The 25624-nt window shown below is 47.4% G+C and overlaps 1 protein-coding gene and 1 non-coding gene across 4 annotated transcripts; one reads left to right on the forward strand and one right to left on the reverse strand.

The window, feature by feature from the left end:
• The first annotated feature begins 537 nt into the window (after window positions 1-537).
• On the forward strand, window positions 538-12184 carry TFE3 (transcription factor binding to IGHM enhancer 3). 3 transcript variants are annotated; one of them, XM_066356511.1, is made up of 10 exons: window positions 538-920; window positions 3217-3330; window positions 4274-4577; window positions 5179-5424; window positions 5505-5609; window positions 7544-7661; window positions 7872-7928; window positions 8089-8164; window positions 9761-9908; window positions 10424-12184. In XM_066356511.1, the coding sequence occupies exons 1-10, from the start codon at window positions 805-807 to the stop codon at window positions 10865-10867; spliced, it is 1728 nt and encodes a 575-aa protein (XP_066212608.1). In that variant the 5' UTR covers window positions 538-804; the 3' UTR covers window positions 10868-12184. The 3 variants fall into 3 exon arrangements, with proteins under 3 accessions (XP_066212608.1, XP_066212609.1, XP_066212610.1); XM_066356512.1 differs by having other exon boundaries at window positions 5179-5238; XM_066356513.1 differs by having other exon boundaries at window positions 896-920; window positions 4339-4577.
• Window positions 12185-18125: 5941 nt separating this feature from the next.
• On the reverse strand, window positions 18126-18201 carry TRNAA-UGC (transfer RNA alanine (anticodon UGC)). Its single transcript has one exon. It is a non-coding gene; the product is annotated as a tRNA-Ala (tRNA).
• Between the last annotated feature and the right edge of the window lie 7423 nt (window positions 18202-25624).

Here is a 25624-nt window from a genome sequence, read left to right on the forward strand (position 1 = left end):
ATAAATGGTGTTGAGAAAACTGGACAGATATATGTGCTCCCAGGAAGACAGGCTAGCGGCTGGACTCTAGGTACCCGAAGCGCGGGGTTTCTGGTGCACACCTCCATGGAATGTGCTTAGGCCTTCTAGTTATGGCTTTAGGCTGAGGTTGGAGCGCCATCTAGGAGGTAGATATTATGAATATTGGCCAAGAGGTGGCGCGGCTCGCAGCTAAAAGTGTAGCCTGAAAATCTGAGCACCACTGGCCATGGGTGCGCAGGCGCAGAGGACCAAAGGAACAGTTTAATTTCTTGCGGAGGAATAATTTCAGAGGAGGAGGCGTGGTTAATTAATTTAACTCTCGTTGATTTGCCTATGTCGCTCAGGGCGTGGCCTAGGCTCTGAATGAGGGCTGGCCAATCTATTTTTCCCTACGCGTTGGAGGTGTGGTTTAGGGGGGGGCACTTGAGCCAGCCCTTGACGATTGGCCGCCTCACTCAGGGGGCGGGGCCCTGCGAGCCGTCCATCCTACGTTCAGTCACTTCCTGTGGAGTTTCCCCAGCCCAGGGAGGAGGGAGAAGAAGACGAGGAGGAGGGCGGTCGTCCGGGGTTAGGTTCTGAGGGGAGGGGTAGTGTTGGTCCGTTCTGGGCGGGGGATGACTCACAGCCCATCCCATCTCCCTGAAGCCGCCCGCCCGCGCAGAGCTCACTCCATGGCTTAGCGGAGGAGGCAGTGGCGAGCAGGGGGAGGGGGACTTTTATTTTGTTAGGGGGACCGGGCTGAAGCCCGACCGGCCTGGCAGGGCTCGCCCCGGGCCGGGCGTCATGTCTCATGCAGCCGAGCCAGCTCGGGACGGCGTAGAGACCAGCGCGGAGGGCCCTCGAGCCGTGTTCGTGCTGTTGGAGGAGCTCGAGCCGGCCGACTCAGCCCAGCTGCTCAGGTGCGGGGCCGCTTGGGGCCAAGTAGTGTTGACTGGGGTTCCCGAGAGCCCGATCTGGGTGCAGTGAGGCCCCATACTGGGATTGGAGGGCCTCGGCCTAGGCTTGGAGGACGTTGGGGCGCAATCTGGGGGGCAACTAAGGAATCTGGCGGTGGCCTGCTTTGACTGAGGCTTAAAGGAGTCGTGGAAGTGCATTAAGGGAGGTCTGGTTCAGATTTGGGGGGTGCTTGACTAGGTCTAGAGGTACATATTATGTTGTGTACGGAAACTGGTCTAGGGTAGCTGAACTTGGGGGACTGAGACTGATTAGAGACTGAATTTGGGGTCCTTGAGTCAGATATGAGTGGGATGAAGTTGGGGCACTCTAGGTGAGGCACTGATTTTAATGGATTTTTTCCCCTGCGTATCAGAGAAAGGGTTCTAGGGGACAGAGGTGCTACCTTGGGAGTTTAGTGATTCCCAGCGGCTGGTTGCTGGAGGCTGTGTTTGGGGATAATATGAATCTGGAAAGATTTAGGAGTATCTCAGATATGCTGCGTGGGACCAGCCTTGTGGTGTGTGTGAGCAAAGAGAAGCAACATTCATCAAGACTTGACTGGAATAATCTCTTCACCCCTGCTCATCCACCCATCTGGATCTGATCCCAGGGATAGTGAAAAAGCCCTCCCCGCCATTGTTGGGGCTTGAATGGGAGTTAGGCAGACAGAGGTGATGGAGATGGTGCTACCTCTTAGCTTCAGAGAAGAAGGCCTCAGGCTTCCGTTGGGAACCGGGAGGAGGGTCTTGTTCCTGTTGCCACCTGCCCTAGTCTCTCAGTAAACCAAGCCTTGATTACCTCCTACACACACACACACACACACACACACACACACTCTCTCTCTCTCTCTCTCTCTCTCTCTCTCTCTTTATCACATCTTCCTAGTTTGTCTCTCAGATCCTAGGGATAATCTTGAATTTGTTGCCAGAGCTGGAATGAGCACCAATTGCACCATCTCTTTCTGGGTGGGTCCTATATGATCTCTTAATCCTCACTTCCATCAGTGGCCTTGGAAGCCCCAGCCGTCTTCTCTCCCAGATTCTATGCAATGGGTGTGTAAGAATGGGAGGGGGCTTTGCCTACGTTTTGCCTGGCTTTGTGCTGAGTTCAGCTGGTCCTTGAGCTTCCTCTTCCCAACTTCCTGGGTGGTTTTAGGGCCCCATCTGAGGGTGAAGAAAGGAAGGAATACAGATCCTTGGGGAGAGGAGAGAATTCTTGTTAAGTGAAGTCACCCACAATCTCAGAATTCTAAGTCTTTGACCAAATTTAAGGATGCGTATACATCTGCGTGCATGTTAATGGCGCTGCTCACTAGGGTCTTGCATCCAGCATGGAGAGCTGAGTAGAAGCCTTTATGTATCGATTCACCATCTTCTAATGCCTTTTTAGCAACCTAGATCATCACAGTAGTGGGAATAGTTGAAAGGGAGGGGTGTACGTGGCTTCTTTTGTGTATCAGTGGGTGTTGGTATTGGAGGTGTGTGTGTTTTGATCTATCCAAAAAAAAACCCCAAAAAAACAGGAGAGCAGTAGGCAGGCTCATCTGGCCAAGAAAAAAAAAAAAGCTGCATAAAGTGGATCTTCCACCCAAAACCCCCCTCTTGTAAATCCAGATTGTGAGACTTAGTGGGGAGCCTTTGATATTTCCATTTTGTATTTGGGTATGTGTTGGCATCCCATGAACTCTGGCTGGGGCTGGAGAAACTCATTTGCAAAGTGGTCGATCCTTCTATAAAGTGAATCATTGACCCCAGTTCTCTTTGTGCTGCATTCAGTTTGTATTACAATGGGCTGTTATATTGAGGGATGCCCCTACCATGCTGCAAGTGTGTGGACAAACCTGGGCTCACATTCAACTGCCAGGAAAACAGTAGGGGATATGGGGGCTGGGAGAACTCTGAATGCAAAGTCAGGAAGCCTGCAAAGTGAATCTGCCATACTGAAATTCCTCACTTCCATTTTCTTCAAACTCAGGTTATGGTTACACGTGAGTGTTAGAGAAAGGTGTTGGGAACCAGGCACTCTTATTATTTTGAATCTTAAGGGACTATGGGTAACACAGCAAAAGAATGGGAAAGGGAGAGGGGTGTGGGAAGAGGAATTCATAGTGGTGGTTCCCAGCTGAGTGGCTGAATATTAAAGATGCACTGGTGCCCCTCTATACCTCCCCCTCTATCTTTCTCTTTCCCTCTTTTTTGGAGGGGAGTGAGGTCTTCATATAATAACTGACCACTACCCCTACCTCACCCTCACCCTCAGCCTGAACTCTTTGCTTCCGGAATCCGGGATTGTTGCTGACATCGAATTAGAAAACGTCCTTGATCCTGACAGCTTTTACGAGCTCAAAAGCCAGCCCCTACCACTACGCTCAAGGTATGTCTCCTCTGACTGCCTTCCTAATTCCTCAGGCCCCTCCATTCCCTCTCGGGAGACAGAGGCCTTCAGTGCCAGCCTAACCCATTCTCCCCACCAGCCTTTATTTTCCAGATAATAAAATGACAAGCCAAGAAAAGCATGTCGCATGAAAGCAGATGTCCAAGCTAGGATTCCTGTATCTCAGACTAGACCTCAGCTGCCCCCTCCAACCCTACCTGCACACCCATTCATTCCTAAATACAGCATGCAGCATCCCTAGAGTGCCCAGAAACAGGGCGTGGCCTGCTCCAGCTCTGTGCTCAGGTGGGGTGGAGTCATACCCATAATCCCTGCTTAGCCCTCCCTCGCTCAGAGAACTCACCCACCCCCAGTCTTTGAGGAACCCCTGCTGGGCTCTTCTTTCCCCAAGCTGGGGAAGTCTAAATGTGCTGAGTCATGGGCCTGGGCTCTAAGAGAGGGGAGGGGACCTGGAAGAGGGGCAGGAAGAGAGGATTGTGAAATTTCTGAGATTTTTTTTTTAAGACTGACTAGCTCCTGGGACTAGAGGCCCAGGCAGGGAGGCAGAAGGAACTGCGATTGCCCTGTAGTCTGATGCCCACCCCTAGGAGCTAAGGGAGAATCTCTAGCCCCAAACTGAGCTTAAGAGCCCTCTGTGTCCACATCTACTGCCACAGCCTCAATTCTGCTTCCTTCCACTCCCCTTTAAATAGGATAAATCCCCTCTTCCCAGAGCCAAGCAGTGCCATCTCTGCTCAATATATAAACATACTTCAAATCCAGGCTTTACCATAAGGAGTAGAGCTAAAATTCCCCCACCAGACTGAGCCCCTGAGAGCTGCTACCGTGCCTGGTTCTCGTGGTTACTCGATCACACCGTGACTCCTTAGGTTTGGGACCAGACTTTTAGCTTACTTGTGGCCCCATATTTCCCATTCCACAGCCTCCCCAAATCACTGCAGGCCACACCAACCACCCCAGCTACACTGTCTGCATCATCTTCTGCAGGGGGCTCCCGGACCCCTGCCATGTCGTCATCTTCTTCATCGCGGGTCTTGCTGCGGCAGCAGCTAATGCGGGCCCAGGCGCAGGAACAGGAGAGGCGTGAGCGTCAGGAACAGGCTGCAGCTTCTCCCTTCCCCAGTCCTGCACCTGCCTCTCCTGCCATCTCTGTGGTTGGTGTCTCTGCCGGGGGCCACACATTGAGCCGTCCTCCCCCTGCTCAGGTGCCCAGGGAGGTGCTCAAGGTAAGGTCTAGAGGCCCTGGGAGGGGATCCTGGTGACTGGGGAATGGTCCTGATGGCTTTTAGGTGAAGTCTTGGAGCTCTAAGGAAGGTCTTTAGACACTGTTAAAGTAGGCTGTGGTGGTGGCTCATTGTGTTTAGGGTTTCTGAGATGTTCTTGTGGAATTGTGAGGGGTTCTTGGAGATCATGGGATGTCTTGGTAGACCATGGAGGGTTGTGAGTGCCCCAAGTGGTTCCTAGACTCTGTGGAGTGGCTTTGTAGGAAGAGCGTCATGTGTATGTGGTGCATTAGGAGTTATTGGCCATTGGGATATCTTGGGAAGCAAGATGTAGTTCTTGAGTCTATTAGGTGGTGTCAGAGACAAGGATGGAGTCATGGGGACTGTGACAGAGGGGGCTCCATAGACTGAAAGATTCTACCATCTATAAGTGGATCCTAGGGGCTGTAAGGGGTTTTCCAAGAAAGGGAATTTGGGTGCTGGGAAAGACATAACAGGGTTTGGGGGGGGGTTCTCAGATTCTGGGCTCAGTGTGCCCAGAGTAACGCTTCCAAGCCCTGTTCTACCTTGTCCCTTCCTGTCCCTCCTCCCCCTTATCCCACAGGTGCAAACCCATCTGGAGAACCCAACGCGCTACCACCTACAGCAGGCGCGCCGGCAGCAGGTGAAACAGTACCTATCCACCACACTTGGGCCCAAGCTGGCTTCCCAGGCCCTCACCCCGCCACCGGGGGCTGCTAGTGCCCAGCCGCTCCCTGCCCCTGAGGCCGCCCATGCTACTGGCCCCACAGGCAGCGCCCCCAACAGCCCCATGGCACTACTCACCATCGGGTCCAGCTCAGAGAAGGAGGTACGTGGCTGTACACAACCCTCCTATGCTCCACTCTCCAGCTTCTTCTAACCCTCTTTCATATTTACTTCTTCCCCCAGATTGACGATGTCATTGATGAGATCATCAGCCTAGAGTCCAGTTACAATGACGAGATGCTCAACTATCTACCTGGAGGCACTACGGGGCTGCAGCTCCCCAGCACGGTAAGGCCCCAAGAAGGGAAGCTGGTCTGACAGCGCATCCCTTTGTCACTGAGACTACACCGGGACTGGCTGTGTGTATAACAGACCGTCAACTTGGATTGTATTAACATAGAGAGGGAGACTGTGTGATGATAATGGGGCAGAGTAATGCCCTGGGGCAGGGGTCTCCAAACTTTTTACACAGGGGGCCAGTTCACTGTCCCTCAGACCATTGGAGGGCTGCCAAATACAGGGCTCCTCTCACTGACCACCAGTGAAAGAGGCGCCCCTTCCAGAAGTGCAGTGGGGGCTGGGTAAATGGCCTCAGGGGGCCGCATTGCGGCCCGAGGGCCGCAGTTTGGGGACGCCTGCCCTGGGGCCTTGTGTTGAATTGCATGCAACGGTAGACCTTACTGATTTTGATACATACAGGATGGGGACTTCAAGGAGATATTAGGGCATAGCAAAGTGCTCAGGTTTCACTGTTTGAGAGACCAAGAGATTGGAACACTCCAAAAGTCTCAAAACTTGGTATGGTTGGACCATGAACTGATGATTCCAGTGTACCATAGCTCTTGTAGTGAACTGTGCCAAGAGGCTGGGGCCTTGTAGAGAATAGATAAAACTTTCTAGAGCAAGGAATATACAATAAATTGTAACATTCTGGTTCTAGAACATTCCAAGAGTCCCACAGCTTGCTTTGGGGCATACCAAGTGGCTGTAGCCTTGCTTCTTTCAAACTTATCCAGCGGATAGAAGCATATATAAAAATGGTATCAGCGTATCAGAATTTTTTATTGATTTAGAACACAGCTAGAGATTGGAACCTCATATTAGATGGATCCAAAAGTTTGGGGGTTTCAAGAGATGAAGTCTCATCAAGAGGTGGAACTAATTATTTACAGATCAGTATGTTGCCCTGTATCCAGGAGAATGCAAGGGGAGAAAACCATCTAGCCCAGGGGTCTCAAACTCAACTCAGCATGTGGGCCGCAGAGCAAGATTACAGCCGTTTGGCGGGCCGCACTAGGTCTACAAAAGGCAACTGTTACGCAACACTTTTCTCACTGCAGTTGAAAACAAAAAAAAATCAGTACAACAAGCACAATCGTACATGCAGTTTACTCAGTGTCACAAAACGACCAGAAACTGTAGTTCGCATCACAACTGCTGTTAACTAAGCTAATATCTAGCTAGGATGCTAGAGAAATGAAAAATACAAGTAGGCCCCTAGGCTTACTTAATTTTATCCAAAATATTTTGAACTTCGTGGATTAGTCTGCGGGCTGCACAAAATTGTTCGGCGGGCCGCATGCGGCCCGTGGGCCGCGAGTTTAAGACCCCTGGTCTAGGCAGATATAAAGGCAGTGCTAGTTGTGTAGTTGGGCAAGAAATCCTGGGAGATCAGAATATGCTAGAAGGTATTAGAGTCTGGGCCTGGGTGCATGGCAGCTGGAGACCATGTATGTAAGGTGGTGCGTCACAGTCACAGCAAGGACTGGAGATGGGCTGGGACTCTCCAGAAGGCCAGATTTGGGATGAAACATCGCCATGAGAATTTCTCAAGGTCTGAGAAGAAAATTTTGGAGTGTTCCAAGAGTGCTGAATTGGAATGTTGTGCTGGGACAGGGAGGGGGTGGCTAATGGACTGAAATGTTCCATTGAAGCCCACAGAGACCTGAAAAGGGCGGTTTTGCAGCATTTCTTCTCAGAGCCGGGCAGGCTCTGGTCCCTGGCAAAGCAGGGTAGATCCATTTGACCCTGTGCTCCGTTTCCTGAGTTGCTGTGTGAAATTCCCTTGAAGGAGAAGGAAGGGTTCCTATGCTGAGTCAGCTGATCCTTCCACTAGGGGACCTGTCTTTTGGAATGTGTGAAGGGTCATGAGCCTGGTTTTGAGATGGGCCAAGCCTGGGGTCTATTCCCAACCATCTTTTCTCTGCCGTTCCTGCCCCCAGCTGCCTGTGTCAGGGAATCTGCTTGATGTGTACAGCAGTCAGAGTGTGGTCACACCTGCCATCACTGTCAGCAACTCCTGCCCAGCTGAGCTGCCCAACATCAAGCGGGAGATCTCTGGTAAGCGCCAGGGTTAGCCCCACGGCCTCTCATCTTGGGTTTAACAAATGGCTTGTCTCCATGGCTTTTTGAAAAATAGTAAGAAGAGCGGCATTTTTTAAAAAAAAGTCCTTTCCCCTGTCTGTGCCTACCAAAGCCTACCTCAGCTGCACATGCTACCTGCCGTCTTTCTCTTACTCAGAGGCCCTGACCACCTCCACTCTCTTCCAGAGACGGAGGCCAAGGCCCTTTTAAAGGAACGGCAGAAGAAGGACAACCACAACCTAAGTGAGTGGGAGCATGAGCGCCTGCCAGTGTGCTGTGCAGTCCTGACTCGCTCTGTGCCCCAGCCTGCTTGGGGGGTCTCTCCCTGCAACAGTCTCCCAATGCCCCAATTTCTCCTCTTCCCTCCTTGGTCTATTGACAATTCTTTCCCACTCCTCCGAAGTTGAACGTCGCAGGCGATTCAACATTAACGACAGGATCAAGGAGCTGGGCACTCTCATCCCTAAGTCCAGTGACCCGTGAGTCTGAGCTGGGAGCCCCAGGCTGGCACAAGGTGGGGTGGGGATGGTGTGGGTCCCCCGCTCCTAAAGTCTTTCTGGGGGGCCACCCTTGGTGGGAACAACCTCTGGCCCCTTCCCACCCGGCTTTCCTCACCTTGAGCCAGGGTTATAGCCCCCTCACTATGTCTCCACCCAGAATTTTAGGTGCAGGACATTATGCTTCATGTGCCTTATCAGGTCCCTGTAGGACATAGGCGCTTAGTTTTTTGTTTATTTCATGATTCCTTTATTCATTCAGGAAACACTGAGCTTCTGCTTTGTGCCAGGTACTATGCTAGGTCCTGGGGTGACTAGAGGGAATAAAACACAAAAATTCCTGACATCATGCGACTTATATTTTAGTGGAGGCAGACAGGCAGCAAACAAGATACATAAGTAAAATTGGTGCGATTGTGGTGAATGTTGTGGAGAAGAATAAAGAATGGGAGGCCTTGGCCAGTTAGCTTGTTTCATCAAAGCCAATAAGTGAGAGAGTCAGCAAAACAGAAGTTACAGTCTCTTGTAATCTAATCGTAGAAGTGACATCCCCTCGATGTCCAAGCATTCGGTTGGTTACAATCAAGTTACTCAAAGGGAAGGGATTACAAAAGACTATGAATATTAGGCAGGGGACAGTGAGAGGCCATCTTAGAAGCTCCCTGCCACAGATACCATGTTGCATTTAGCTGTCATATCTTCTCGGTTTCTTACAGTTTCTCAGTATGTCCACTGAGAAAACCTAGAAGCAATGAGAACCCCTGGTACCCAGATCTTGGTTTCTAAATGCTGTTCTCTAATAAATGGAACTAGGACCCTTACACAAGGTTGCTTCGCTCTCTCTCTCTCTCGCTCTCTCTCTCTCTCTCTCTCTCTCTCTCTCTCTCTCTTTCTCAGTCTCTCTGTCTCTCACAATCAATTTTAAAAGGGGGAGGGGAAGAATGGGAGAAAGATGAGGAAACATTGGGGAGGATTACAATTGGGAGTAAAGAGGATGGGGACAGAACAGGCCTCAACAAATAAGAAAATATAAATATTGTTTAAAATTTTACTTTTAGAGAGAGAGAAACATGGGTTTGTTTTCCCACTTATTTATGCATTCATTGGTTGATTCTTGTACATGCCCTGATCAGGGATCGAACCCACAACCTTGGTGTATCTGGATGATGTTCTAACCAACTGAGCTACCCAGCCAGGACCAGGAAACATTTGAATAAACAGCCTAAGGAGGGGTGGCAGGAGCTGTATGGATGGGTGTCTCGGTGAAGAGTGTTCAAGGCGGAAGGTGTAGCTGGGCTGTGGGAATGGCTGTCCATGTCCTGGGAACATTGAGAAGCCAGCGCAGCTGTAATGAGATGAATCAGGGTCAGAGGTGAGAGGAGCAGTAAGGGGTCAGGTCAGAGAAAGCCCTCTGGCTTGGAACATTCCAGGCAGGGGGTGAGTGTTCTATACCCCTTATGTACCGCCTCAAGTTCTAGGCACGGGGTGGGGTGCTCCATCTGCCTGGTATAACAGCCCCGGATCCCGAGAAACTCCATATTGCAGCACTCCTTTTTCTCCTCCCCCTCGACCACACAGGGAGATGCGCTGGAACAAGGGCACCATCCTCAAAGCCTCTGTGGATTACATCCGCAAGCTGCAGAAGGAGCAGCAGCGCTCCAAAGACCTGGAGAGCCGGCAGCGATCCCTGGAGCAAGCCAACCGCAGCCTGCAGCTCCGAATTCAGGTTTGGAAGGAGGAGATGGGGGTAGGGGTGAAGGGCTTCCTGCAGGCAGAGTTAGAGGCAGAGGAACAACAGACCAGAATTTTCCCTCTTGGCATACTTGGGAGGTCCCAGGGATTCCAGACTCCCATCATCGGTGATGATGATGATGGTGGTGGTGGTGGTGATGGTGGTGATGGTGATTAGTGGTAATTAACGTTAAAAAGAACAACAATGAATATTGGCTAGTGTGCATTGCCTTTATCTTGTGCCATGCACTGTGACAAGAGCCTTATCTCCATCTATTAAGTTAATCATCACAATAGCCCTATGAGACATGGACCATTATTATATCAATTTTATAGATTGGGACTCTGAAGCTCAGAAACTTTAAGCAACTTGACTCAAGTTACACAACTAGTGATTGGTAGAGGCTGAATGTGAACCCAGACAACCTGCCCTTCTAACGATTACATTCCTGTGCCTCTGAGGAGATCTGTACTCCATCTTATCCCACATCTGCCCCCTACTTTTTTCAGGAGCTTGAACTGCAGGCCCAGATCCATGGTCTGCCCGTCCCTCCGACCCCAGGGCTGGTCTCCCTGGCCACAACTTCGGCCTCTGAGAGCCTCAAGCCAGAGCAGCTGGACATGGAGGAGGAGGGCAGGCCAGGCCTAGCAACGTTCCATGCAGTGGGGGGCCCTGCTCAGGGTGCTCCCCGTCAGCAGCCCCCAGTGCCGCCCTCAGACACCCTCTTGGACCTGCACTTTCCCAGCGACCACCTGGGGGATCTTGGGGACCCCTTCCACTTGGGGCTGACGGACATTCTGATGGAGGAGGAGGAGGGGGTGTTGGGGGGACTGTCGGGGGGCGCCTTGTCCCCACTGCGGGCTGCCTCTGACCCCCTGCTCTCTTCCGTGTCCCCCGCTGTCTCCAAGGCCAGCAGCCGCCGCAGCAGCTTCAGCATGGAAGAGGAGTCCTGATCAGGCCTCATCCCTCCTCTGGGATTTCCCCGCCCAGGGAAGGAGGACAAGTCAAGATGAGGCCCCACCTTTCCCTCACCCTCCCATGAGACTGCTCTGCCAGGTGTTCTGGGGGAAGAGATGTGGCCCCACCCTAAAACCAGGCAAGGAGGAGCAGTCAAGTGATGCCCTGCCCCCCACAGGCCCAGCGATCATGTTGAGCTCAGGGTCTGTTCCCTGGAGATCACAACCTTGCCCCTGCCCCATGGGACCCACCCTTGCCCAGCTGAGGGAAAGAGACAGCGTGAGTTCCTTCCCTGTTGCTGGGGACTGTCCTAGTCGGGTCTGTAATAAGGATGTGTCAGGATGCTGTTCCATCCCCTTTCTGAAAATGGCCAGTCTATTATCCTGGCAAGAAAGAGGAGTCAAAACGACGGCGTTTCTACCCTGGCGATTTAAGCCCTCTCCCTTCGTAATGGTCCCTTCCCTGCCCAGGCCAGGAACAGAAGTGAGGATGAGAGCCAGACCCTTGACCTGGGAACATGGGTCAATGTCCCTTCCCTATAGGAACAGCCCAGCACTGGTATTTCAGGCATAGGGGAATCTGTGAGATTAGGCTGCTCTGTGGAGACCACAGTCCTTATTCCTTAGCAACATCCCATGCAAGCATTCCACTGCAGAGAGGAGTGGTACTGAGGCACCCTGCCTTAACCTGAGAGAGAACATGGCGACTTGCCTAGGAAGGCTCGAAGCTGACCTTGCCCTTGGGGAAGCGGGCAAACCTTGGAATCTTGTGGGTTGACATTCCAGACCTAGATCAGGAGTGAGAGACCCCTACCCTTGGGCAGAGTCCTGCTTCCTTCCTTGAAGGGCAGTTAAGGAGGTGATGGGTAGTAAGGGATACTGAGTCCAGGTTCCCAAACCAGCACCCATTACTTTTTTTCAGTGTGTAGAGGAGCATCATGAAGGAAGGGGCCCTTCTGGGGATTTCCCCAGCCCGGGAAAAAGTAGAGGCCTGTCCCACCAAGAGAGAGGCTTGGAGAAAGGGTTATAAAAACATGAACTCCTCTTTTGTTTATCTGATTTTTTTACTGAGCCCCCTACTCAGAAGTTGGTCATCTCCAACTTCTGGCCTCCACCCAGCTCTCCATATGGAGGAACCTTCCCTGTTCCAGAACAGACCCTTCCCACCCTCCCCACCCCTCCTACTATGTATACCCAAGGTTGTCAGCTCTGGATTGTTGGGGCCATGCCCCAAGGAAGGGTGTACTGAGGGGTCTGTATGTTTGTGATTAAATAAATGCTAGGCGTGTTTGATGCGCTTTTAACTTTGGGAAAGAGTCTCCTGTCTTTGCTTTTGACTGCAGTGAACAGGCCTCATGCAGGCCAGGAGGGAGGGAGGTTCTTGGAAGAAACAGACTTAAGAGGGATGGATGAAAGATTGTAACTATGGAGAAATACCAGCTGGAGGAAAACCACTTGCAAACAAAAGCAATCAGTCCATAACTACCCAGCAGGCACCCTCCCGTTGTCAAGTGCTTCATCTGGTTTATTCTAAGGAATATTCAAAAAAGTGTTGGTTCTGGTTTCCATTCATGTTTAAAGAAACAAAGGAATAGAATGTAAGTATCTGAAGATAGACCACTGGTAGATGGATGAAGAGCTAAGTGGTAAAGTTAGGTGAGTGAGGGCTCCGGTTTGAAAAATGTCACTGAGGGCAGAGGTGGCCAAGATTTTCTTGCAAGTTCACTTTTTTTGTTTTTTGTTTTTTTAATTTTTATTTTATTTATTCATTTTAGAAAGGAGAGAAATAGGGAGGGGGAGGAGGAGCTGGAAGCATCAACTCCCATATGTGCCTTGACCAGGCAAGCCCAGGGTTTCGAACCGGCGACCTCAGCATTTCCAGGTTGACAACACTTTACCAACTGCGCCACCACAGGTCAAGGCTGGGTTTTTTTTTATTCATTTTAGAGAGGAGAGACAGAGACAGAGACCGAGAGATAGAAGGGGGGAGGAGCTGGAAGCATCAACTCCCATATGTGCCTTGACCAGGCAAGCCCAGGGTTTCGAACCGGCGACCTCAGCATTTCCACGTTGACGCTTTATCCACTGCGCCACCACAGGTCAGGCGCAAGTTCACTTTTGAAACTGATAAGGAAGTGTGTGAAGATACCTGCTGGTGGGCAGTAGAGGCATTCCAGATGCGGTAAAGGGGAAAGACAACCCATAAAGGTCAGGAAGAGGCCAGCAAATCCATCTTGGAACAGATGTTGACATTGGGGGGAATTTTATAAATAGGGGTGAACAGGCAGTATCTTGAAGGTTGGGGAAAAGTATTCCTAGAATTTCTCAACCAGACTTTGACTCCCGGGACAGGCATGAGGCTTGGTGTGTCCCCCAGCAGACAACCCCTAAGTGCTAGAACCCAGTCTGGTCCTCTGTCTTCCCCAGAAGACACATTACACTGTGATCCCTAAGGCCTGCTTGTTGAACTACCACCAGACTGGTGGCTCCCTGATACCTTTTCTTCATTTTTTTTTCTCCTCAAATTTGCTATAATCTCTCTTTTTAATTTTTTTATTGATTTTTTTGGAGAGAGATTAGAAGCATCAACTCATAGTTGCTTCACTTGAGTTGCTCATTGATTGCATCTCATATGTGCCTTGACTGGGGGGGTCCAAGCTGAGCCAGTGACCTTGGATCATGTTGATGATCCTGTGCCCAAGCCAGTGTTCCCACATTTAAGCTGGCAAGCCCATGCTCAAGCCATTGACCCTGCACTTGAGTCCACATTCAAGCCAGGGACCTCAGAGTTTCTAATTGGGGACCTCAGCATTCCAGGTTGACATTCTATCCATTGTACCACCATTCGTCAGGCTCTTTATAAAAAAATATAACAAATACCCAGAAGTTATTTTTAAAGTTTATATTCTGAAATAATTTTAAATTTATAGCAGAGTTCCAGAGACATTAGAGGGAGTTAACATACCCCTCACTGAATTCCCCCTAACATTAACATCTAGCACAATACTAGAAACTCAATTTAAGACTTTATTTGAATTTTACTGGTTTTTGCATGAATGCCTTTTTTTCTGTTCTAGGATCCAAGTAAGGCTACTCTATTTGTGATTACTTTCTGTGTAACAAATTACCACAATCTTAGTGGCTTAAAAAACATGCTTTCATTATCTCCCAGGTTTTTTTATGTTCTTTTTTTTGTTTTGTTTTTTACAGAGACAGAGAGAGGGATAGACAGGGACAGACAGACAGGAACGGAGAGATGAGAAGCATCAATCATTAGTTTTTCGTTGCACATTGCGACACCTTAGTTGTTCATTGATTGCTTTCTCATATGTGCCTTGACTGCGGACCTTCAGCAGACCGAGTAACCCTTTGCTCGAGCCAGCGACCTTGGGTCCAAGCTGGTGAGCTTTTGCTCAAACCAGAAGAGCCCACGCTCAAGCTGGCGACCTCGGGGTCTCAAACCTGGGTCCTCGGCATCCCAGTCCGACGCTCTATCCACTGCACCACCACCCGGTCAGCCATCTCCCAGTTTTTGTGGGTCAGGAATCCAGGCTGGCTTAGCTGGGTCCTCTACTCCAGTGGCTCTGACTAGGGTGCAATCAAGGGAGATGTTGGGCAGGATTAAGGGCTCATCCGAAAGTGTTACTGGGTAAGAATCCGCACTGAGCTCCTGTGTTTTTTGACAGGATTCAATTATCTGCAACCTGTTGAACTGTGGGCCTCAGTTCCTTGCTGTCAGCCTGCGATGTCTTCAGCCCCTGCCACGGGTGCCCTTCCTTCCATGAGGCAGCTTACAGCATAGTAGCTTGCTTCATCAAAGCCCATAAGAGAGAGTCAGCAAAACAGAAGTTACAGTCTCTTGTAATCTAATCGTGGAAGTGACATCCCCTCGATGTCCAAGCATTCTGTTGGTTACAATTGAGTTACTCAAAGGGAGGGGATTACAAAAGACCATGAATGTTAGGCAGGGGACAGTGAGAGGCCATCTTAGAAGCTCCCTGCCACAGATAACATGTTGCATTTAGCTGTCATATCTTCTCAGTTTCTTAGTTTCTCAGTATGTCCACTGAGAAAACCTAGAGGCAATGAGCACCCCTGGTACCCAGATCTTGGTTTCTAAATGCTGTTCTCTAATAAATGGAACCAGGGCTCCTTTAAGACATGGCTGATTTTAAGACCAAGGTAGAGAAATACAAGATGACCTGGAGGATAATGTAGTGCCAGAAAGTAAGAAAGTACAAAAAAAAAAAAAAAGCTTGATCTGTAGCGGTGCAGTGGATAAAGTGTCACATTGACCTGGAACACTGAGGTCACCAGTTCGAAACCCTGGGCTTGCCCGGTCAAGGCGTGTATGAGAAGCAATTACTATGAATTGATGCTTTCCGCTCCTCCCTGCCTTTCTCTCTCTAAAATCAATAAATAATTTTTTTTTTTTTTCATTTTTCTGAAGCTGGAAACAGGGAGAGACAGTCAGACAGACTCCCACATGCGCCCGACCGGGATCCACCCGGCACGCCCAACAGGGGCGACGCTCTGCCCACCAGGGGGCGATGCTCTGCCCATCCTGGGCGTCGCCATATTGCGACCAGAGCCACTCTAGCGCCTGGGGCAGAGGCCACAGAGCCATCCCCAGCGCCCGGGCCATCTTTGCTCCAATGGAGCCTCGGCTGCGGGAGGGGAAGAGAGAGACAGAGAGGAAAGCGCGGCAGAGGGGTGGAGAAGCAAATGGGCGCTTCTCCTGTGTGCCCTGGCCGGGAATCGAACCCGGGTCCTCCGCACGCTAGGCCGACGCTCTACCACTGAGCCAACCGGCCAGGGCTAATAAATAATTTTTTTAAAGGGACCTGGTTGGGTAGTTTGGTTAGTTAGAACATTATCCCAAAGCCTAGGTTGTTGATTTGATCCCTGGTCAGGGCATATGCAGGAACAGAATGATGTTCCTCTCTCTCTCAAATCAATAAATAAAATTTTAAAAAGATGAGAGCATGTCATAAGGACACAGCCAACCTGAAAGAACTCCCAGTGACCAAAGCTGGCACAATTTGAGCAATAAAAAATAATGATAGTATTGAATTATAGTCCAAAGAAATAAAATATATATCCATGATGCCATGATGTATAAATAAGTGGTTTGATTGAATAAATAAATTCTGGAAATGGGAGTTTTACTTATGTAAGAATTTCAAATAATAAATATAGCAGAAATGAGGGAAATAGAAAATTATCATTAGAATGCCACAGTAATCATTGCTACAGAACTGGTCCACTAAATGCTAAAATTAGCAGGCAGAACTTTAAAGTGAACACAGTAGTTACACAGCCTTAAAGTAGTGCCTCCAAAAATATTAAGTACAGGCATAGCTCAGATATTACAGTGTTGGTTCTAGACCATTGCAATGAAGTGAGTCCTAATCTTTTTGCTGGGGAAGTTTCTTGCCTTTGCAAAAGAAATGCAAGGAAATTTCAGTGCAATAAAACAAGGTATGCCTGTATTTGATTCTCTTCTAAGAGTTGAGTTTAATTCTCCTCTTGAATATGAGCTAGATTCAGTGACTTGCTTCGAATGACAAGAGTATGGAAAATGCAATAGTAACTTCACGGTAGAGAAATCTGGCAGACAATCTTAAACAAGACATGAATATTAACATTACCAGTAATAAGACCTGACTGTCATGTACCCATGGTGTATGATGTAATACAATGAGAACATTTCACTTTCATAGTATTCTTCCTGCAAACTCCATACCCCAATGCAATCATGAGAAAATAACAGAGAAACCCAAATTGAGAGACAACCAATATCCTTCAAAAGTGTCAAGATGCCCTGATGGGATAGCTTGTTTGGTTAGAGCATCATTTGGAAACTCAGAGGTTGCTAGTTCAATCCCTAGTCAGGGTACATACAGGAACAGATCAATGTTCCTATCTCTCTCCCTTTCTTGCTAAAATCAATTAAAAAAAGAAAAGTGTCAAGATCACAAAAGACAAGGAAAGATGGGTTGTATATTTAAGCAAACAATGTTGTTTCTATCAATTCCAGCTCTTTTTTTTTTTAACCCATGAGACCAAAACTAGTATTCTACAGATAGGTTTGTCAAGGCTTCCAGATGTCCTATGCTCCACTGGATGTGTGTTGGATGAGAGAAGGGAAGAATATAGTGAGCCCTGCTGGTACCTTCTTTCTGCCTGGGTCAGTTTCAGGATCCCGTCTTAGGGTCTTAGGGAATTGGAGCCTAGGCAGAGAATAGATACAGCTAAGTGGAGGTGAGAGAGTGACGGGGGTGGGGTGGATCAGATTTCAGGATTGAGTACAGCAATCATGAGAGCTTTGTGGAAATGGGCTTCTAGAAATCACCATAGTTGTTGTTTTAGGTCTTTGGCTAAATACTAGCCTGTGCAGGTTTTAGAGTGAGACACTGTGAGGTCAAGCAGAGATGAGTCTTGGGCTTCAGTCAATGAAATGGATGCTTGCACAGTTCTGAGAAACAAGGGCATTTTGATTAGTTCGAGTGGAGAGCCCTCACCCAGTAGCCTATGAGAAATAGACACACCAGAAAAGCCTGAGTGCAGCCACCTCAGGCCTAGAGTGGCAAGAGATCCTCTCTTTTTTAATTATAATTTTTTAAAAATTTATTGTTTTGGTCTGACCTGTGGTGGCACAGTGGATAAAGCATCGACCTGGAAATGCTGAGGTCGCCGGTTCGAAACCCTGGGCTTGCCTGGTCAAGGCACATATGGGAGTTGATGCTTCCAGCTCCTCCCCACCTTCTCTCTCTATCTCTCTCTCCTCTCTCTCTCTCCCTCTCTCTCTCTCTCTCTTTCTCTCTCCTCTCTAAAATGAATAAATAAAATTTTTAAAAAAATTTATTGTTTTGAGAGAAAGAGAAAGGGGGAGGAAGAGCAGGAAGCATCAACTGATTAATAGTTGCTTCTCAAATGTGCCTTGATGGGGCAAGCCTGGGTTGTTTTTTTGATTGTTTGTTTGTTTGTTTTGTATTTTTCTGAAATTGGAAACAGGGAGGCAGTCAGACAGACTCCCGCATGCGCCCAACCGGGATCCACCCGGCATGCCCACCGGGGGCATTGCTCTGTTGCAACCAGAGCCACTCTAGCGCCTGAGGCAGAAGCCATGGAGCCATTCTCAGCACCCGGGCCAACTTCGCTCCAATGGAGCCTCCGTTGAGGGAGGAGAAGAGAGAGATAGAGAGGAAGGAGAGGGGGAGAGGTGGAGAAGCAGATGGGTGCTTCTCCTGTGTGCCCTGGATGGGAATCGAACCCAGGACTCCCGCACGCAAGGCCGACACTCTACCACTGAGCCAACCGGCCAGGGCCAAGCCTGAGGTTTTAAACCAGTGACCTCAGCATTCCAGATCGATGCTTTATCTGCTGCATCACCCCAGGTCAGGCCATTGATTGCTTCTTTTTTTTTTATTGCTTCTTATATGTGCTTTGACTGAGGGGCTCTAGCCAAGCCAGCGACCTTGGGCTCAAGCCAGCGACCATAGAATCATGTCTATGATCCCACCTCAAGCTGGTGAGCTTGTGCTCAAGCTGGCGACCTCAGGCTTTTTAACCTGGGACCTCAGCATATCAGGTAGATGCTCTGTCCATTCATTGCACCTGCACTGGTCAGGCTCATTGGTTGATTCTTGTATGTGCCCTGACTGGGGATTGAACCTGCAACCTTGACATATTAGGAAACACTCTAATCAACTGAGCTACCCAGCCAGGGCAGAAAATTAGAAATAAAAGGTAGTATCTGTTGGGGACTGAAAGCCAACAGGGTCTTTGCAGCTTAGATTTTGGGGGGACAGAGGTGTGGGGAACTGGCAGTAAGCTGACAGTCTGCCCAACCCCCCACCTCACTTGTTCTGTGAAGTTACTAAAGGCTATTTTTTCCCACACCTTTATGTTAGCTATGGTGCTGGATTGTGTGTACTTGTCCTATCTCCCATGTCCCTCAGAAAGACTGGAGGCAAGTTTCTTTTATCCTTTGTGTGAAGTCAGTTGGCAATGGAGGAAGGTCACATGAGGAACCAGGCCTAGGAACGTTGTCTGGAACTGCCCACACCCATGCACGCCAAAAAAAAAAACTTCCCAGGAGCCATTTGAAAAAGAACGACTGTCTGTCAGCCAATGAAATTTCGCCACGTCATATCAACTCGCCATCACCCTACTGACCCTATAAATTACCCCCCAGCAGAAGAATCTGAACGATTTCTCTGGCCCCTGTCTTGCAGACCAGAGAACCTTGTCTGGAAAGCGCTCTAATAAATAAAGCTTTTGCTGTTCCACACTTCGTGGCTACGCCCTTCTTTCTTTCTCGGCGGGGAAAATACCTTACACTTTGTCTTGTGAAGTTAAGATGTTATGTATTGTTGTTAGTCAAATAAGTTTGTAAATATGGTATATATGTTTGCTCGCTTATACTTTGCATTGGGTGTGGGGGACAAGCTGTAAGCTGGCAGAGTCGTTATAGCCTAAGGCTTAGTTTTAAGACTAAGCCTTCCCCAACTTTTTAATACTAAAATCTTTTCAAAACTAAGCTTTTCCCCACACCCTTGACTGGTGGATGATGTGGGGTGGTGCACCCTCATGAGGAATCCCATTATGCCTCAGATAAGTGACCTTGTATCAGAGACTTCCTTGTTTGTATATTGGATTAAAGGTTTTGATTTCTACACTATAAAATGGGGCAGAGGAGCCCATGCTGGAAGAGAGCAGAGAAAGGCCATGTGGAGGAGAGGAGAAGCAGCCAAGATGGCAGAGTGCTGAGGAAGAAGCCAGTTTGTGCAGAGAGAAGGAGATGGGAAACAGGTGAATAAGGCTGGTGAGCTAGAAACCTTTGATTCTAGGAAACTTGGATAAGTCAGTGGCTTTGGGAGCCCTGAATAGAAAGGGAAGTGTTTTCCCACTATGTGTATTTCTTGCCCGCCGGGTGCAAGCTCTGTTGTTTCATTACTATCTGTCTGAATCAAACCTGAACCTGCATGGGCCAGGTGGCTGTGATGGTGGCCATAGCTACAGGCTTTACAGTATGGTGGGGGTTTTCTGCACTTGGGAGAATTCTCAGGATGCCTTGGAAACATGACTTTGCTTTAATAATCTCTTTGATTTGCTAATGGCCTCACTTTGCCCTATAAATAAAGCAAGTTGGGGAATGGAGCTTTACTTTTTGCAAGCTATCTCTTGCATTGCAGAGGCCTCCCGATTCCATCCTTTTTCTCTTTAAGCCTATTTTCTTAATTCCACAGTTCCCACTCAGGACCTGGAATTCCTAACCACGCTGGTAAGGGGGCCCCCTTGTGAGGAGCGCTCATTTAAATTTAAATAGAATAGAATGTGGATCCTAAAGACTTGCTAATTTGGTTGAGCTGATGCATCTGTTATTGCTAAGCAACACTGGTGTTTTTTTCTCTTGACTCACTCCTGAAGCGGTCATCTAGGGGCGAGTTGTGAGGCTTAGGGGAAGGTAAATTTCCCTAACAAAGGTCTAATTTTTTTTTTTACAATAGGAAGATAATGAAGGTCTAACTAGATTTTTTCAGCCTTATGTGCTCTCTAGATTGCCTGTTAATCAATGGAATAGAAATGTTTTGAAAAATATGGGAGTGTTCTTTGGAAAAGTATTTACTATATTTTGTCAGACTTGCAATTAACCTGAGGACAGGTATTTCCTTACAATCCTCAGGGTCAAGGCATTATAAAGCATGCCCAGCAAACACTTAAAAGTCAATTAGATGCATTGTCAAATATATCCTCCCATTGTGTAGTTTGTCTTTTTATTCTGTTCTTATTGTCTTGAGCTGTGCAGAAGCTTTTTAGTTTAATATAGTCCCATTTGTTTATCTTGTCTTTTATTTCACTTGCCTGTGGAGACAAATAGGCAAATATATTGCTGCGAGAAATGTCAGAGAGCTTACTGCCTATGTTTTCTTCTAAGATGCTTATGGTTTCACAGCTTATATTTAAGTCTTTTATCCATTTTGAGTTGATTTTTGTGAGTGGTGTAACTTGGTGGTCTAGTTTCATTTTTTTTTCAGGTAGCTGTCCAATTTTCCCAATACCATTTGTTGAAGAGGCTGTCTTTACTCCAATGTATGCTCTTACCTCCCCCATGTTTAAGGCAGCATTGTTCACAATAGTGAAGATCTGGAAACAGCCCAAGTGTCTGTCAGAGGACGAGTGGATTAAAAGGCTTTGGTACATATATACTATGAAATACTATTCAGCCATAAGAAATGATGACATCGGATCATTTACAACAACATGGATGAACCTTGATAACATTATACTGAGCGAAATAAGTAAATCAGAAAAAACTAAGAACTATATCATTCCATACATAGGTGGGACATAAAAATGAGGCTCAGAGACATGGACAAGAGTGTGGGGGTTACAGGGTGGGGGGAGGAGGGGGGGATGGGAGAGGGGAGGGGCACAAAGAAAACCAGTTAGAAGGTGACGAAAGACAATTTGACTTTGGGTGATGGGAATGCAGCATAAGCAAATGGCAAAATAACCTAGAGCTGTTTTCTCTGAACATATGTACCCTGATTTATCAATGTCACCCCATTAAAATTAATAAAAAAAAGTCAATTAGAAAAAATGAAAAAGGGGGAGTTATACCCTCGAACTCCTACAAATCTTATCATGCTCTTTTTACTTTAAATGATCTCCTTGCCTGACCTGTGGTGGCTCAGTGGATAAAGTGTCAACCTGGAATGAGGTCGCTGGTTCAAAATGCTGGGCTTGCCTGGTCAAGGCACATATGGGAGTTGATGCTTCCTGCTCTTCCCCCCTTCTGTCTCTCTCTCTCTCTCTCTCTTTTCCTCCTCTCTCTCTAAAAATGAATAAATAAAAATTTAAAAAGGTAGTATCTCCTCACCATGATAAAGAGCATTTACAAAAGCCTATAGAAAAAAAAAAACCTATAGAAACATCAAACCTAATGGTGGAAGACTTGAATGCCTTTCCCCCTAAGATCTTGGAAGGGAGAGCACAAGAAGCATCAACTCATATAGTTGCTTCACTTTAGTTGCTCATTGATTGTTTCTCATATGTGCCTTGACCCGGCAAGCCCAAAGCTTTAAACCAAAGAACTCAGCAGTCCAGGTCAACACTGTACCCACTGCACCACCACAGGTCAGGATAAATTTTACCTTTAAAGTGCCTGTAAAGGAATATTGAACTCTAGTAAACAGGTTTGCTTTTGGAGAGGTATGGATTAACAATTCTGAAATTCTCTAATCTAGGCTTGAAGAAACAAGTAAATGAATTAGGAATTATTGGAGCAAGTTTATTTACTAAAAGAGTTATCAATACAAAAACAAAGTTACAAATATAGGTGGAGGAACACAGGAATGTACCCCTGCAATGTTGAATTGAAACTGGAAGTAACAAGATGTTCTCATGGTTTTAGATAAGACAGAGAAAGAGAACTCTGTGTGAGTGTGTATGCGCATGCATGCCTTTTCTCTTTGTTCTCTGAGAATGCCTAGAAGCAGGCAGACCTCTAATGATGTTCAATGAGCCCACGTAGGGTACTGATTTGGTTTCAATTTCCATTTAAAATTTTTTATTTTGAAATAATTTCAGATTTACAGAAAAGTTGCAAAGTAATTCCTATACACTCTTCATTCAGATGCTCCTTGCCACCTTTCCTTTATCATTCTCTCTCTCTCTCTCTCTCTCTCTCTCTCTCTCTGTATTCATGTTAGGGGTCCACAAGACCATGCCCTCCCTGGTTTAGTGATTCAGTAGAAGGATTCACAGGATTCAGCATATAGTTGTACTAAGCTAAAATTCATCAGTGAAAGGCTAGATACATGATAGGATCAACAAGGGAAAAAAAGGACATGGGTGGGATCTGGAGAATCCATGCACAGATTTCCTCACGCTATCCATCTCCCTTGAGCAAAGGGAACATGCACATGGGACAAAGTCTGGAGGAAACCAGGCATTAGCTTTTCCTGGTGTAGTCACACAAAATACCTTTAATTCCTCCAGAAAGAGTTGTGACAATGTACGTGATGTGTTTTCTATCAGGGAAGCTCATTAGAGACTCAGTGCCCAAAGTTTTCACTGGGAGCTGATCATGATCACCGTCTACCTAGCATGTACCAAAATTCCAGACTTCTTCCTGACCAGTGATGGCACTGGTTGACCCAGAATGCTGGGGTCTCTGGTTTGAGCAGGGGAATTTTGCACATAATCCCAGAGCTTGCCAGCTTGAGCCCAAAGGTTGCTGGCTTGAAAAGTCCAAGGTCGCTGGCTTGAGCAAGGGGACATTGGCATAGCCCCAGTCAAGGCATGTATGAGAAGCTCAATACAAAATTAAAGTGAAAGCAACTACAAGTTGATAAAAAAAAAAAAAAAAAAAAAAAAAGACAACCAAAATTCCAGACTCCTTAAAGGAATGTGGTGCTCAGCATAAATCACATTGTTTATACTAATAAGTTAGGCCCAGTGAACCATTATTATAATTTAGAAAAGGTTTTCTATCAGTATAAAGAATTGTTTAACCTGACCTGTGGTGGCACAGTGGATAAAGCGTCGACCTGGAAATGCTGAGGTCGCCGGTTCAAAACCCTGGGCTTGCCTGGTCAAGGCACATATGGGAGTTGATGCTTCCAGCTCCTCCCCCTTTCTCCCTCTCTGTCTTTCTCCTCTCTAAAAATGAATAAATAAAATTTAAAAAAAAAGAATTGTTTACCAGCCAAATTTCCAGATGCTAGTCAAGGGCCAACCTTCAATCAGGTCTCTATAAGGCTAAGCAGTCTCAGGCCTACTGTGTTAACTCTTTCCTGTACAAAGACATATAAGAGAAAGGCATTCCCTTATATAATGACAGTATCATTATTAAAATCAGGAAATTAATACTGATACAATACTATTACCTATTTTACAGACTTTATTCGAAGTTTTCCAATTGTCCCAGAAAAAAACTTTTTTTCTTGTATAAGATTAAATCCAGGATCACATATTCTTTTAGTCTCTTGAAACTGGATCATGTTGGAATCCATGGGAGTCCGAAAAGACCAGAGTAACAGGCTTTATTGTTGGAATCCATGGGAGTCCGAAAAGACCAGAGTAACAGGCTTTATTGGAAGGAAGAAAAGGAACCCTGCCGGGCACTTCTCGGGGAGAAGGGCACCAGTACAAGCGAGGGGGATGAATTTATAGGGTAAAAGGAGTCTCAAAGCAAGTGGGTGTTGAATCAAAGTCCTGGTATGTCTGGAATGCTCCTCCTTGGGGGGCTTCCAAGCTTCTTGGAATTCCTCTGTCTCAGGGGCGATAGTCCAGTAAGTAAGGATGAGGTCTGACAGATAAGCGGAACATCAAGAGCGTGGTTTGAAATTCCTGGTAGCCTGACCAGGCGGTGGCACAGTGGATAGAGCGTCAGACTGGGATGTGGAAGACCCAGGTTCGAGACCCCGAGGTTGCCAGATTGAGCGCGGGCTCATCTGGCTTGAGCAAAAAGCTCGCCAGCTTGGATCCAGGGTCGCTGGCTCGAGCAAGGGGTTATTCGGTCTGCTAAAGGCCCGTGGTCAAGACACATGTGAGAAAGCAATCAATGAACAACTAAGGTGTCGCAATGCGCAACGAAAAACTAATGATAGATGCTTCTCATCTCTCCGTTCCTGTCTGTCTGTCCCTGTCTATCCCTCACTCTGACTCTTTCTCTGTCTCTGTAAAAAAAAAAAAAATTCCTGGTAAATTCACGTATCTATCAGATCACTTCCTCACTTTTCCTTTGGTTTTTTTAATGACTTAAGAGTTTTTGAAGAGCACAAACCTTTTATTTTGTAAAATGTCCCTCAGTTGGGTTTGACTGATATTTTCTCGTGATTAGATTCAGGTTATGAATTTTGGGCAGAAAACCCACAGAAGTGATGTGTATTTGTCAGTACATCACATCAGGAAGCAGGAAATAACAGTCTGTTCCCATATTGTTGTGCTAATGTTCACTTGGTTAAGGTAGTGTCCACTGGGTTTCTCCACTGTAAAGTTACCCTTTTTTTTCATTATAATTAAGAGGTAATTTGTGGGGAGATCTTTTGATACTATGTAAACACAGTGTTCTTCTTTCTTCCTTCCTTCCTTCCTTCCTTCCTTCCTTCCTTTCTTTCTTTCTTTCTTTCTTTATTTATTTGTTTATTTATTTATTTATTTATTTATTTTATCAAGCTAGAGGCAGAAAGGCAGAGAGACAGACTCCCACATGTGCCCCGACCAGGATCCACCTGGCAACCCCTGCCTGGGACTGATGATGTTCTGCCCCTCTGGGGCCACTGCTCCATTGCTCAGCAACCAAGCTATTTTAGCACCTGAGGCTAGGCCTAGGCCATGGAGCCATCCTCAGTGCCTGGAGCCAACTTGTTCGTTTGAGCCATGGTTGTGGGAAGAGAAGTGGGGTGGGTGGGGGAGGAGCAAGTGGTCACTTCTGTGTGCCCTGACTGAGAATTGAACCCAGGACTTCTACACGTGGGCTGATGCTCTACTGCTGAGCCAACCAGCCAGGGCCTTCTTTATTAAAAAAAAAAAGATTTTATTTACTGGGCTTTTTTAGAGAGAGGAGAGAAAGAGAGAGAAAGCGGGGGTGGGGGAAGCAGGGGCAGGAAGCATCAACTCGTAGTTGTTGCTTCCCATAGGTGCCTTGACCGGGCAAGCCCAGAGTTTTGAACTGGTGACCTCAGTGTTCCAGGTCAACACTATCCACTGCGCCACTGAAGGTCAGGCTAAATACAATAT

This window comes from Saccopteryx leptura, chromosome X, assembly GCF_036850995.1.
Source record: "Saccopteryx leptura isolate mSacLep1 chromosome X, mSacLep1_pri_phased_curated, whole genome shotgun sequence".
NCBI classification, from domain to species: domain Eukaryota; kingdom Metazoa; phylum Chordata; class Mammalia; order Chiroptera; family Emballonuridae; genus Saccopteryx; species Saccopteryx leptura.

Coding starts and splice junctions, on each gene's coding strand:
- TFE3 (XM_066356511.1), top strand. CDS start 805: ATGTCTCATGCAGCCGAGCCAGCTCGGGACGGCGTAGAGACCAGCGCG. Junction 3,331..4,273: donor CCCCTACCACTACGCTCAAG/GTATGTCTCCTC, acceptor CCCATTCCACAG/CCTCCCCAAATCACTGCAGG. Junction 8,165..9,760: donor ATCCCTAAGTCCAGTGACCC/GTGAGTCTGAGC, acceptor TCGACCACACAG/GGAGATGCGCTGGAACAAGG.